The sequence below is a fragment of the Carcharodon carcharias genome, chromosome 9 (genome assembly GCF_017639515.1).
Source record: "Carcharodon carcharias isolate sCarCar2 chromosome 9, sCarCar2.pri, whole genome shotgun sequence".
NCBI classification, from domain to species: Eukaryota; Metazoa; Chordata; class Chondrichthyes; order Lamniformes; family Lamnidae; genus Carcharodon; species Carcharodon carcharias.
Window position 1 is genome coordinate 161,471,134 of NC_054475.1, and position 14,200 is coordinate 161,485,333.

Sequence of the window (14,200 nt, forward strand, 5' to 3'; positions counted from 1 at the left end):
TGGGTGCACCACCGCCTCCAGCACACTCCCGCCGAAAGGAAGATCAGAATAATGTGGAGTGACGTTGGGACGCATCATTTTATGCATTGTGGGCCTGTCCCCAGACATGAGCTCCCCCACTGTTCTTTTGGCTAATTTTGGTTGGGCAAAGGATATGGAGCAAAGGCAGAAAAATGGAATTGAGGTGCAGGTCATTCATGATCTACTTGAATGACGGAACAGGTCTGAGGGGCTGAATAGCCTCCTCCTGTTCCTAATATTCCTATGTTATGCAGACAACAGCGCAAGAATTTAAGTTTCATGGTATTTAATACAAATAACTTGTCAACAGTTCCACCCCGAGTTATTATTAGTCTCTGTGCTTTCATGTAAACGCCAGTGATTCAAATTGAGTCTATCACAACTCCAACTAAGCACAACGCCATGGTGGCCAACATTGTAATTTTTTGCTGTAACTATTTCTGATATGGCATGGTCGACTTGACATAACATAGGGTTCCATGCATCTATACGCAGAATATAACACAAGCTTCGCTATATCACACTTTAACCTGCCACTCTAAAACAAACCATATCATGGGACTAACGTCTGCTTTTATCTGTGTTTTTTTCTTAGATTTGAAAATTGTGAGGGGTCCACTTACCTCACCAGGTTGAGGGATTGTCAGCTTTGGCAACTTGCACTTGGCACTTGCTGTGCTGGGCTTTCCATCCAGGAGGCTCCCAAACAACTGGCTGCTAAAAGCATCCTCGATTTCCATTAGTGGTTTCAGCTCAGGTGACTCAATAGGAGCTTGGTCCTGCCCATCCATAGGTCTTACATAAGCAGTGGGCTTCTGCTGTACCATGTTTGACTTGGAATAAAGTCCTGGAGGGAAATTCTGAGCAGAGAGTGCACTGCTACTGGGTATCAGTGATGTAGAAGGGGCTGGGGATCCAGAAGCAAGGGAAGTAGCGTCACCATCAACAGGAGACTTTACATGACAGCTGTCTTTATAGGAATGATCTCCACTACTGGATTTGGAGTGGCTGTGTCTTTTGGAACGTGAAGTGGTATTGGGGCTAGATGACTGCGACTTAACGCACTCATCCACACCAGCCTGGTGATCACCTTTGTGCTGCTCGGTCTGACTGCTGTAAAGGTCATTGTACCTGTCCTGCGCTTGTTCATGTGTGACAGGATGCTTTCCTCTGCTCTGCTGATTACTGGACTGACTATTAGACTGCACACCATGTCCACTCCCGGAGCCGTGACCACTGCGAGACCAGTCCATCCGGGATTTCTTGTTGCTCTGGTGCCCATGCAGCAATGTTGAACTCAACGACAAAGAGGAGGAAGGTGGGGGCATGCACGTTGAGGAATGGCTGCTACTTTGGTGGGACGGCGCCATTTTGGTTCTTGGCTCGGTGAAGAAACTCTGCTCCATTTTCTCGACAGGGGTCTGAGGAATCAAAGACTTGGGGATCCCCACAAGGTGACTCTGGTTCGAGCGGTTCGTTAACAGATCCTTCATTTCATCATAGTTCCCTAGTGTACTCTGCACACGATTGGAAAGAGCATCACCCTTGCTGGTCTGAAAGAAATTAGATGGCATACAAAACTAAACAGTAATTATTTTAAAAGCACAACCAAGAATCTTTATACTGCACTATAATGACTACTCATTCAGCTTTGCTGACCAATAATCATTTGTTCACCACATGACATCAGATAAGTTTGCTTGCATTTTGCATATAGTGTCATGGTTACAGTATCCAAAAATTAAGAAATATGATCATTTGTGAGGCTATGGTGGTTGTAAACACTGGTTCACCAATGCTCCATTAGGGAAGGTGGGGGGGAGAATGCCACCCTTACCCATTCTGGTACGCACGTGATTTCAGCCCCACCCAGGGTGGTTGACTCTTAAAACCCTGTGAAACGGCCAAAGCTATTCAGCTGTTACAATCAAATGCTACGTTGGAAAGGTCTCGCTTGATGGTACACAGGCAGTGTGTAAAATCCAGTGGGCATCACCCATAGCCTGAAACCATATAAAAAAAATAATAATTTGGGTGGGTCCAATCGTCTGAAATAGCCAATCCCAGAACATTGGCAGATACTATTTCTGCCACACTACTGACAATGCCAAAGGATGTCAAGCCAATCCTTTAAAGGTCATTCATTTAGCCCTCTCAACAGTTGCCAAAAGCACAAATCCTTTTGAAGATTTCATACTAAGAGGCAGCACAATAAAGACCCAGTGAACCAGCCTTTGATTTTTTTTCTTCCCTTTTTTAAACATGGGAATAATACCACTTAGGATTAGAAGAAGGGAGTTAAACATTAAACACTTGGATACATAAATTACACTTGTTAGAAGAAAACAATTTAAAATAAATTTGTAAATATGTTCATTTATTAGCTCTGAGACGTATGATACAACTATCGTATTGCAATCAATAAAATTCCCATTTGGTGCCACTTTATTTCTGCCACACAAAAGCTCAGAAGATTCTGTGTTGCAAATAATATAGTCACAATGGAAAAGTAAATTGGTGGCACTACAAGGAATACAGCATCTTAGATCTGGATAACTGGACTAGATAGCATTAGAACCAGAAAGGATTGGTTTGGGCTTACAGATGATGGACATGTAACCACATTTCACTTTCAGCAGGTAAACACATGTTTGCAGGTAAATTGGACACCTCATGTTACACACACACACAGACACACACACACACTTTGGGCATGTTGGTCAACAATTGGTAGGTAAATGACTAGCACACACAAATCAAACAAGATGAACGAAATATAAAAGATTTTTTTTTAATTTCTTATTGCATCTTAGGCCTTCACTTCCTGCAGAGCTAAGAATGTTATTTCAGTCAATGCAACGGGACTTTTGTCTGTGACCTCCAATACAACAGCCTACAGATTGGATTCCTTTAGTTTGGAGAAGCTAGCTTCTGGCCACGAGACGTTATGGATACATGGATCTACACTCTGGGGTCTGTGCTATTAGTTGCTTAATTTGTAAGAACCCTTCAGCCCTCCCCCAAAGACAGACCTGGTTCGTTATTACCTCCCAAATGTTGGTTAAGCTCCCCAAATTAATGTCAAAAATATTGCTTACAAACATTGGTGGCCACCGCACACTATTCATTAATCTTTCCCTTTTAAGTAACAATATGTGGAGGGGACACCACTTGCTTTTAATAGCCACTATGCAGTTTATCCTTCTCATCTACAAGTGAAGCCGTTAATTAATTGGCACTTTCTTTAAATACAATTGCTTTTCCTCTGTGTGCCAGCTAAGAAGAAAATATTATTTGCATCTTAAGGGGCCTAACATCCCTGAAAGCACCACCCTGGGTGTCCGCTAGTTCATCTACTTCAGATCTGGGACCACAAGGGCTTCATTTCTCAGGCTCTTGCTTCCCTGGTTTGCACCTCAGTTGAAAAATGTTAACAATTTTGGTCATCAAAAGATAACTTTATTCAAAGCCAAATCTTGTAACATAAATTAGCTAAATTTGGGGACTGTAGACATGAATTTCTCCCACACTGCCTGAGTTTAACAGTAATGAGTGCAAACTGATAAATCAATGACATGATTCAAAGCAAATCAGAGTGTTACAATTCTACCACTACCATCTTTCTGCTCTTAATGTGCAAACGTGCTAAGGTACAGCCAAGCGCTTCGAATGCAACACCAAAGTCAAACTGAAATAACTTTTTAACGCATTTGGACCAGGCTACCTTGTAGGGTTCACTGAACAGATTAAAACTTGAAGCAAACAGATCCTCATCTTGATGGACTTCCTGGTTCCGTCTTTCCCATTCCTTCCTCCGCAGCGCATTCCGATCCTGTTCGTAGTGACTGCAACAGACATTGGGGAGAGGGCGTTTAAAGACACGTATGCTAAAGCTGAGAGCTTTGCAGAGCTGACAGACTAGTGCGACAGATGATAGATCAAATTTTATGCCCGTTGAGTAAAGTGGCAGAGCATCAGTTCCCTTGACGCGCTGAACAACTCATTTCATGGAAAGGGTTGGCAGGGGTTGGGGGGTGTGGAGGGTAGCGGTTTAGTGGACGAGGCCAATGAAACCTTGAAGGAAAATTTTTAAAAAAAACAGAAGAGGAGGCAGGCTCCAACTTGCAGTGGCAACCCTCTGGGGACCTGCAGCAAGGGACACTTGTGTGCATTCAGCCTGCATTGATTTGTTATGAGCATTTGGTAGCAGTTAATTAGCGAACAAACTCGAGATGACAATTTAAATAGTAGATTGCACACACTGATGATATCTGTCGCAAGGAAAAAAAACCTAACCTATGCTGGCTTTTGCACGGCACAAATACTAAGATTAATAACTGTCACAAAGGTGAGGCATTTACTCTCTGTGGAGGTCAGTTCAAGTTGAAAAATCACCAGAGAAGCTCCAACCAATTTTCCAGCATCATAAATAGGTCTAAATGGATCACGATGGGGTATAGTGGGGGATGAACCATGTTACTCTGAGGATTAAATGCTACAGCAATCCCCTTTTCAGCATTTAAAATGTCAATTATTAATTTAAAACTGCAGCTAATTAAACTTGTGCTTGATCACTTAGACCCTTTGTTCTGTTAGCTGCAGCAATGTTTACACTTATAGAAGTATGTTAACTGTAATCAGTCTTTTCGAGTAATTAAATGGAGCTTGCTTCCATCTTGTTCCAATGCATCTGTTTGTCCTTTGCAATATAAACTGTAACAATGCAACAGATCCTGAGGAAAAAAACCATGTTCTGTTAATGATCCCTGCTGTTGTTAATGTGCAAATCGGTCAGCGAGATCAGGGGATGAAAAGATTTGCTGTTAGCTTAGAATCTCCAAAACTTGATGTTCAATCTACACTACTCTGATTCTTGCTTCCCACAAACTCCATCTCACCTTTACCCTCTCAGTTTTTAAGAAACTTGATGGGCTTGCACACTAATTGTCCAATAAACTCCCTGCAGAAAGTTAGAACTGGTAACCAACAGCGTAAGAACCCTTTTGACGATGTGACATTTGTTAATGCAATGCCAATCAATATCTCTAGGCCAGAAAGGGAACAATTTAAACTGTTCAATCTCTTTCATGCATGCAGTAAATTGCTGTTAGAGATTTAGAAGAAAATTAAATTTTTAAAATTTTTTCTTACTATTCTTTTTTATTCCTTCTCTTTATTTCTCTTTCCATATGACCTTATTTCATCCTGCTTCTTTCTCTGTCATTCCTCTCTTTCTTTCTCAATTGTTCACTCTCATTTGTTAAGGAGACATCTGTTGGTCCCATCATTCACTAAAATCTCAGGTGCCCTGTTGCCTTCCCTGTGTTGTCATCATCTTGTACTTGTAACAATTTACAATGGAAAAGAATTGTGAGCTTAAGGGTACAGAAAGAAGTCTAACTAATGGTGCATGGGCACGAGATGCCCCACTCCAGGGAGATCCAGCTGTAAACTTTTCACAAGGTTGGCAAAATAAAATGAAGGCATGTTAATGCACAACATTCGGCAGGCAGTATCAGCAATGCTCTGGAAAATAATGCTAGTAAACGAGCTAAAAATGAATGTTTAAGAGGTTCCTGCGGCATTCTTCTATGTGCCATTGTAAAACAAGTATCAACCTGCGTATCCTGAAAAGGTAACATGCTTATTAAAAATGGCAGGCGAAAGGAATGCCTTATGAGGACATTGAGCATCGATCTGCCAACAGTTATCAGATCTTTTCAGAAAAGCAGCCAGCCCATCAGAGGCATTTTAGAAACAAGCGGAATCACATTTAAAGGATAATGAACACATAGTCCAATAATTAGTGAGTAATATACCCGAGGATTAGGTTGGACATGTTACAAAGTCAAGTATTTGAAATACTTTCGGGAGTGCATCATTACTTTGTCACTTCATTGATAAGTGTTGCTGTATTTTTGGTTTACACGGTTTGAACTCTTTGAAGTATATGTTTTACATATGTTTGGATTTAGAGCAATATTTGAATCCTTACTAATAACTGAGTACGTAAGTGTATGTTTGCTTTATTTAATTGACTGTATGATGGCAGCTGGCACTGTAATGGTGGGATTAAAATAATGCAGTGTTAAACCCTAATCTTCACTGGTGTCAAATCCCAGTCTCCACGGTGTCAATTTTTTGTTTGATAATGCTGTGTGAAGCAACTTGGGATGTTTTGCTACATTAAAGGCGTAATATGAATGTTGTCATTGTTGGTATTTTCTACAAAGCTCTTTTACCAAACTGCACTGAGTCATGTAAGTTAGAGACAAGAATTAAGAAAGTGTTGCAGCTATATAGGGACTTTCCACAACTTCAGAATGACCCAAAGTGCTTTGCACTCACTAAAGTCCTTCTGAAGTGTAATGTATAAAATGTGCAACCAACTTACACACAGCAAACAGCAAGTACATACATGAGCAGATTATCTGTTTTTTAGTGCTGTTGGTTAAGGGATACATATTGGCCAAGGCAATGGGGACAACCATCCCTGTTCTTCTTCAAACAGTGTTGTGGGATCTTTTACATCCAACCAAGAGGGCAGACAGGGCTTCAGTTCAACATCTCATCAAAAGACAGTACCTCCAATAGTGCAGCATTGCCTTAGTACTGCACAGGGAATGTCAGCTAGATTTTGGGCTCAAGTCTCTGGAGTGGGACGATGAACCCATAATCTTCTGACTCAGAAGCAATAGCACGATCACTGAGCTAGAGTTGAACCATGACATTTTTTTGACATGACTCATTCACTCTTCCTCCAAGTCAGTTGGACAGTGGTGTTGCTGGTGTGATGTCTCTTGGGAAATCACAGCCAGGATCATTTTTAAATATTAATTTATGGGATATGGGCATCGCTGGCTGCGCCAGCATTTATTGCCCATCCCTAATTACCCTTGAGAAGGTGGTGGTGAGTTGCCTTCTTGAACTGCTGCAGTCCACATGGTGTAGGTACACCTAGAGTGCTGTTAGGTTGGGAGTTCCAGGGTTTGGACCCTGCAACAGTGAAGGATCCCTGATATATTTCCCAGTAAGGATGTTGAGTGGCTTGGAGAGGAACTTCCAGGTGGTGATGTTCCCATGTATCTGCTGCCCTGGTCCTTCTAGATGGTACTGGTCATGGGTTTGGAAGATCCTGTCCAAAGAGGCTTAGTGAGTTGCTGCAGTGCAATTTGTAGATGGTACACACTGCTGCCATGGTGCATAGCTTGGTGAAGGGAGTGAATGTGGATGAGATGCCAATCAAGTGGGCTGCTTTGTCTGGGATGGTCTCAAGCTTCTTGAGTGTTGATGGAGCTGCACTCATCCAGGCAAGTGGAAAGTATTCAATCACACTATTGACTTGTACCTTGTAGATGGTGGACAAGGAGTCTTGTAGCTACAATGTTTATATGACTAGTCCAGTTCAGTTTCTGATCAATGGTAACCCCCAGGATGTTGACAGTGGGGCATTATGCCATGGCAATGCCGTGGAATCATCCTCTACAATGGACTCCAAACATTGTTAAGCATTTCTAATTACATTTATTTCAACTTCTGGGGATTTTCCATAGCAGTGTGCTGAATGAAAAATATCCCCTCACACAGGAATACCAATGTGAGAATAATAACGGGGAAGATAAAAGCAAAATATGAAGGGTGCTGGAAATCTGAAGAGAAAATTAGAAATGCTCAGCAGGTCAGACAGCATCTGTGGAGAGAGAAAGTGAGATAATGTTTCAGGTCCATGACCTTTCATCAGAACTCTATTGAGTGCTCGCAGCATTTTCTATGAAGGAGATTAAATTGACTGAACCTGCTTAAATACACAGCCCAGAAAGTAACACAGCAAGCCAAATGTTTGACTGATTCATACTATGCTCCACTGCTTCCTTACCCCCAGTAAAATGTTGTACAGAGCAGAATGTCGTGCAAATGAGTTGCAACAGTCATTTCTAATATCCTGCAACGTATGAGATGAAATGAAGCAAAATGTTGATGCCAACTCTCGGTGAGACTGTGGTAATACTACCTGGAGGGAGTGTTCGTAAATCAAGTTTCTCTACCCTGAACCAGATCCAAACTTTACCTTCCATGGAGACACTCCAACATTTTATAAACAGAATTAAGTGACTAAATCAATTGCACAAGACTGAAGTGGAGGAAACACAAATTAAATTATAATCACAGGGGAAAATAGTTTTTTTTTAATTCATTCACGGGATGTGAGCCTCGCTGGCAATGCCAGTATTTATTGCCCATCCTTAATTGCCCTTGATAAGGCAGTAATGAGCTGCCTTCTTGAAACATTGCAGTCCATGTGGTGTAGGTACTGTTAGGGAGGACTTTCCAGGATTTTGACCTCGTGGCAAGGAAGGAATGGCGACATAGTTCCAAGTCAGGTTGGTGTGTGGCTTGGAGGGGTATCTTTCAGGTAGTGATGTTCCCATGCATCTACTACCCTTGGCCTTCTAGGTGCTAGACATCATGGGTTTGGAAGATGCACAGTTTTTAATATATTTATATACTTCATAAATATATTAAAGATACGCATGTACATGCAAGTAGATATAAAACATATGTACAATATATTTATTATATAACATTTATAATATATATGCTTTTGAATATATATTTTATTGAAGAATACATGAAATACTTGAAGAATATATGCTTGCGTAAAATATATACACTTCCTATATTTTCATATTTTAAGTATATTTATGTCATCAGCCAATCATCCCAGCCCCAGGATGTCACTTTAGGAGTTCCTCAGGGTAGTGTCCAAGGCCCAGCCATCTTCAGCTGCTTTATCAATGACCTTCCCTCCATCATAAGGTCAGAAATGTTCACAGATGATTGAACAAGATTCAGCAATGTCTGCGATTCCTCAGATGCTGAAGCAGTTTGTGTCCACATGCGTCAAGATCTGAACAACACTCAGACTTGGGCTGATAAGTGGCAAGCGACATTTGCGTCACACAAGTACCAAGGCAATGACCATCCCTAATAAGGGAGAATCTAACCATCTCCCCTTGACATTCAATGGCATTACCATCGCTGAATCCCCCATTATTAACATCCTGGGAATTAGCCTTGACCAGAAACTGAACTGAACTAGCCATATAATAATGTGGCTACAAGGGCAGATGATAGGCTGGCAATTCTGCAGTGAGTAACTCACCTCCTGGCTCCCCAAAGTCTGTCCACCATCTACAAGGCTCACGTCAAGACCCTGATGGATGCTCCCCAATTACTTGGATGAGTGAAGCAGCAACAACACTCAAAAGATTTGACGCCTGCTTGATCAACATCCCATGCAGAACCTTACACACCCAGTGGCTGCAATGTATGCCATTTACAAAATACACTGCAGAAACTCACTATAAGATTCCTTCAACTTCACTTTCCAAACTCAACCTATACCATCTAGAAGAACAAAGGTAGCAGTCGCACACGAGCACCATCACCTGCAAGTTCCCTCCAAGCCACACACCATCCTGACTTGGAAATATATCGTCGTCCCTTCATTGTCACTGAGTCAAAATCCTGGAACTCCCTCCCTAATAGCATTGTGAGTGTACCTACACCACTTGGACTGCAGCGCCTTATGAAGGTGGCTCACCACCACCCTCTCAAAGACAATTAGGAATGGCAATAAAAGCTAGCCTTACCAGCTGACCTCCCATAAACAAATAAAAATATATACACATGCACATCTGTACATCTGTTACATTCTAGGAGCCACACTCCAACCATCACACTTCAATGGGTCAGACTGTGTTACAGATACAAAAAAACTTTAAAGACAAAGAAAACAAAGTAGTCATTTAAAATCAAACCCTGCTAACTGCAAAGAATTGCAATTGCCCTCCGAGTGACCTCACAAGACGAGTAGCTGAGCTTCAACAGATAAGTCCAAACATCACAATCTTCAACTGACTCCAGATTCCCCCTGGCCAACCTCATAGGCAATCTATTATTATTCCCAATATGCATTGTAGCAGGCCAGAATTATTTCAGTGAAGCTGAGATGCAGTAATGGCCATAATTTGTCACAGTGCCAACTGCACATAATGGGAAAACATACAGTCTGCAATATATCAGTTAATGTTTGTTAATGATACCCAGAACCCAACTACATCACATTAGTTAATGTCATAAAACTTTAAAGCCTCAATTCATACTCACTGATTTGGGGCACAAGTACTCAGGGTATGGTTTTAAATCAAGATTTCATTATGTCCTTACGATGTGACCATATCCATTAGCTTCTACATTGCACAATGTTTCAGCGTATCAGGGCCCAATTTTGACCAGCCATGGGTTATCAGTTCTACACTTTCAAATGATGCCTAAAAATACTCATTGAATTCCCATTAGTGCATTGACTCATGGTGGCCTACAGCACTCTACGTGGCTTGGCTCCAGCGTATTTTAGCTTGGCTTTCAAATTACATTATCTATGGACCAAAACATTGTCAAGGCAAAATAATTAACTTAGAGGGGCCAAACTGCCAAATGGTATTTAGCCAAGCATGCTGTCTGATAAGGAGAAACATGTCACTTACTAATTTGGAATGCTTATAATTGATTATTTTCATTCACAAAATCCCATTATCTACTGAGGAACAAATACAATAAGCCCTCTGTATCTTTGTCAACCACTATGGTGTGTTCTAGTATGGGACTTGTTCCAGAGAGGGGTTCTCTCTTTGGAAGGAGATTATATAAGATGTTTATTACTTAGTAGGTCATAGTGTTTGAGTGTTGTGTGAGAACCTCTGTCACCACTAGACACTCAATGCTAATTGTATTGCTTTCTAAAATAGTGAATGATGACACTTAAAGCTTTGAACTTTTACAGTGGGGTATTGGCTCAATGCCTTTGTTGAAATTCCTCTCTTCCCTATTTGGGCAATAACCTACTTAAGTGGCTTCAGACTCTGTTAAAATGGACTGGAGGAATTCCAGATAAACAAATGGAGCATTCATATTCTGCTACCTCACAGTGTCATCTCAGGAAGCAAGCAAAACGAAACAACAGGAAGAAGCATCAACTGACAACAACATGCATTTATATAGCACTTTCAATAGGGAAAAGCAGCTCAACTTCCCTCTTAGTTACAAGTCACCAGTCCAAGCAATTGTTATGAGAAGCAGGACCACAATCTGATAGAATGGTTTTCCTCAGGGAACCAACGGGAAAATAAAGTAAATTCTATGGAATTAAAGGAAATGCTGGTTTTATTTTGGGAACACTGCAGTTCTACCAGAAGAGAGACGTGAGCTGGAACACCTGGTCAGTAAAACAAAGAGGAACACAGCAGACACCAGCTAACATGAAAATGTTACTCAAAAATTGGGAACAAAATGGAGACAGTCACAGATATGTCTTACTTCTTGTTGTGTGATCTCCAGGCTCCTGCGATTCATTTGGGAACATTACTTGGTGTAAATTTTTGCAGGCCTCTTCAAAACAATCAATAAAAGGCAAACTGACTGTTCAGAAAAAAAGGATCCCCATCTTATTACGTCCTTTGGTGGGACCTGAATTGAAATGTGAACCGGCAAGCAGAACGATGAGGTGCACTTAAACAGAAACAGGAAATGCTGGAAAAACTCAGCAGGTCTGGCAGCATCTGTGGAGAGAAAAAAACAGAGTTGGTGTTTTGAGTCAGCATGACTCTTCCTCAGAGCTTTTGTTGTTGTGATGAAATGTACTGGTTAGGGCTTATGTGTAATGCAAATGAAATGGAAAAAAAACCTCTTGGAAATTAGTCATAAAAAGGTGTCATCCATCAGGTCAAAAACGTGTGGGTCTGGATGAAAATGCACTGGGCCCCAGAAAGAATGAGCAAAGGGCAGAAGGTGACAATAAAACGAAATGATGGTAAGTGGGTTTTATGTGGGATAATGGAGAACAGTACAATTCCCTTTCGAGTGCTTTGATTGAGCCTTTTGCTCTTCTTCGAATAGCATCTTGGATATTTCACATCAGCTAAGCAGGCAAGTTTAATGTCTCACCCAAAAGATGGTACCTCCCATTATACAATCCACCTTCAGAACTGCTAAAAAAGATACACGCTGACAAAGCTTTTTGTCTCGCACGGATGCAAGCATACCAAATTTCAAAGGGAGCAACAATTTATACTGTATGAGAAAAGGGTGCAGATTGGTTGGCAAGTCAAGTATGATTGGTCAAGGCGTTGCCATGGAGAATGCACCAGGTGTTTAATTCAAAAAAGGTGCAAAGCTGGGACAATGTTCCTTTTGCCTGCAGGGGTCAGGTTCCTGCCTATGAATATATGTAGCTGCTCATAAGCATAAGGGAGCCACATTGCAAGCCCAACTGATAACTTTAAATAGTTGTTAGTGCAATTCTTAGCTCACTCGGGGTTGTTCAGCAAGAGCTGTCCAATTGCGGAATCACATCTAATGTTAGACCAGTCAGTTTAGAGTCAGTTTAGATTATGTGTCCAAATGAAATTATACATGTTAAAACTGAAATAAGATCAAGGTCTTCAGAAACACAGTGTTGAGTTATGAGCTGACACTCAGATATTTACTAAGAAACTAGAAAGGTAACTAGATGGCATCTACACAAGGTATTGGCATATTGTAATCCAGGAGCCTAAGCGAGTGCTCTGGGTACTGTTATGATCCCAGTTGATGTTACTACTGGACAAGCCAGATCCCAGGGTGAAACCCAACTTGCTAGATCCTAACTTTTACATTTTTTGTTGAGAAACGTGGAGAGTGGCTACTGAACAGAGCCACAGGAGTCTGTTGATGAACTTTTAACAAAAGAATAAAACATTTATTAAACAAGAAAAGATGAACTATATCACAATACTCCTTCGCCCACAACTACACCTTTGCAGATATATACAGACTTATAAATATAACACAAGTTACAAAAGCTATCTTATACTCTAATGTTCAAAGTAAGTACACAGTCCATCTCAACCAATAGGCGACCTGTGGTCAAGCACACCACACTCTGAAACCAAGTGACAGATGCCACCCCAAACAATTCTATGGAACCCTCATCAACTCCCCCCAGCCCCTTGTCGAGCCAACTGGCCTCACTGAATTCCTCGTTTCACACAAGGGCTTCCAATCTCCACTCTCAAAGAACCTACTTTGGAATCTTCTCTCAAATGACGCTTTCTTTTGGATGTCTTCCTCATGGCTCCACCTCCAGTTTTCAAACTCTCCATCAGATGCCCCTCTCCCTTGGATTGCCACGTGCATGCAAGCTTCCTTCCACACTCTCTCTCTCTCAAATGCTCAGCCATGCTAACAGAACACCACTGCTTCACATGCCCACAGTAAAGGGTTACAGACTTTCAGCTGTCTCCTTGGATCTTCTGGCTTCTCGCAAGCCTATATTGCTCGAAGCCTGCATCCTGCAGCTTCTCCCTTTAAGCTTGGAGCCTTTCTCTGCTCCTCACTCCGAACTTCACTTAACAGGACCTTTTCCAGATTCCTGTTCATTCCCTTTGACTAGTTGGTCTTCTCGGGAACCCGCTTCTGTTTTCTGGGGGAACGTGCTTCCTGCAACTCCCTCCTGTCCAGTTTCTCCTGGCAGCTGGTTTTGACTTTAGTTTGGGACTTGCTATCTGTCCCTCTCCTATGCTGCTTCTGCTGGCAACTCCTTTCAACTTTAGAGCACACTGACCAACTGAACTCAAGCTGCTTTCAATTTCTGTGTATTCATGTGTGTGTGAGGCCTCCCTCTCTGGACCCCTGCTGCTAGGCAACAGCGCAGTTTCTTCTATCTTGTTTGTTTTAACTGCCTTTCAAGAGTCATAAAATCTCATTAAAATGCAGGCATCTTTTAAAGTGAAACTAAAACTCAGGTTTCACCCCTTTAATCTATCAATACAGAAATACAAATCAAACTTAAACTTAAAGAAATACCTTATCCCTAACACATTCAAATACAAATATAATTTACTTAAACAATCTCTATTTCCTAACAGTACCCAGGCTCAAATCCAACCACAGCAGCTGGTGGAATTTAAACTCAATTAATAACATCTGGAAGATAATGTTAGTCTTAGTGATGGTGACCGTGAACCTATCATTGATTGTCACAAAACCCATCTGGTTCATTAATGTCCTTTAGGGAAGGAAATCCGCCATCCTTACCTGGTCTGCCCTATATGAGTCTCCTGACCCACAGCAGTTTGAT

At 41.4% G+C, this 14,200-nt stretch overlaps 1 protein-coding gene across 1 annotated transcript in view; it reads right to left on the reverse strand.

Annotated features, from left to right (window-relative positions):
- aff2 (AF4/FMR2 family, member 2) overlaps positions 1 to 14,200 on the reverse strand; it is a 455,181-nt gene that overhangs the window by 346,116 nt on the left and 94,865 nt on the right. Inside the window, exons 2-3 of the mRNA XM_041196209.1 lie at positions 3,746 to 3,866; positions 645 to 1,574 (exon numbers count right to left, since the gene is read on the reverse strand). Coding sequence (XP_041052143.1) covers positions 645 to 1,574; positions 3,746 to 3,866 — 1,051 coding nt within the window. The remainder of the gene's footprint in view (positions 1 to 644; positions 1,575 to 3,745; positions 3,867 to 14,200) is intronic.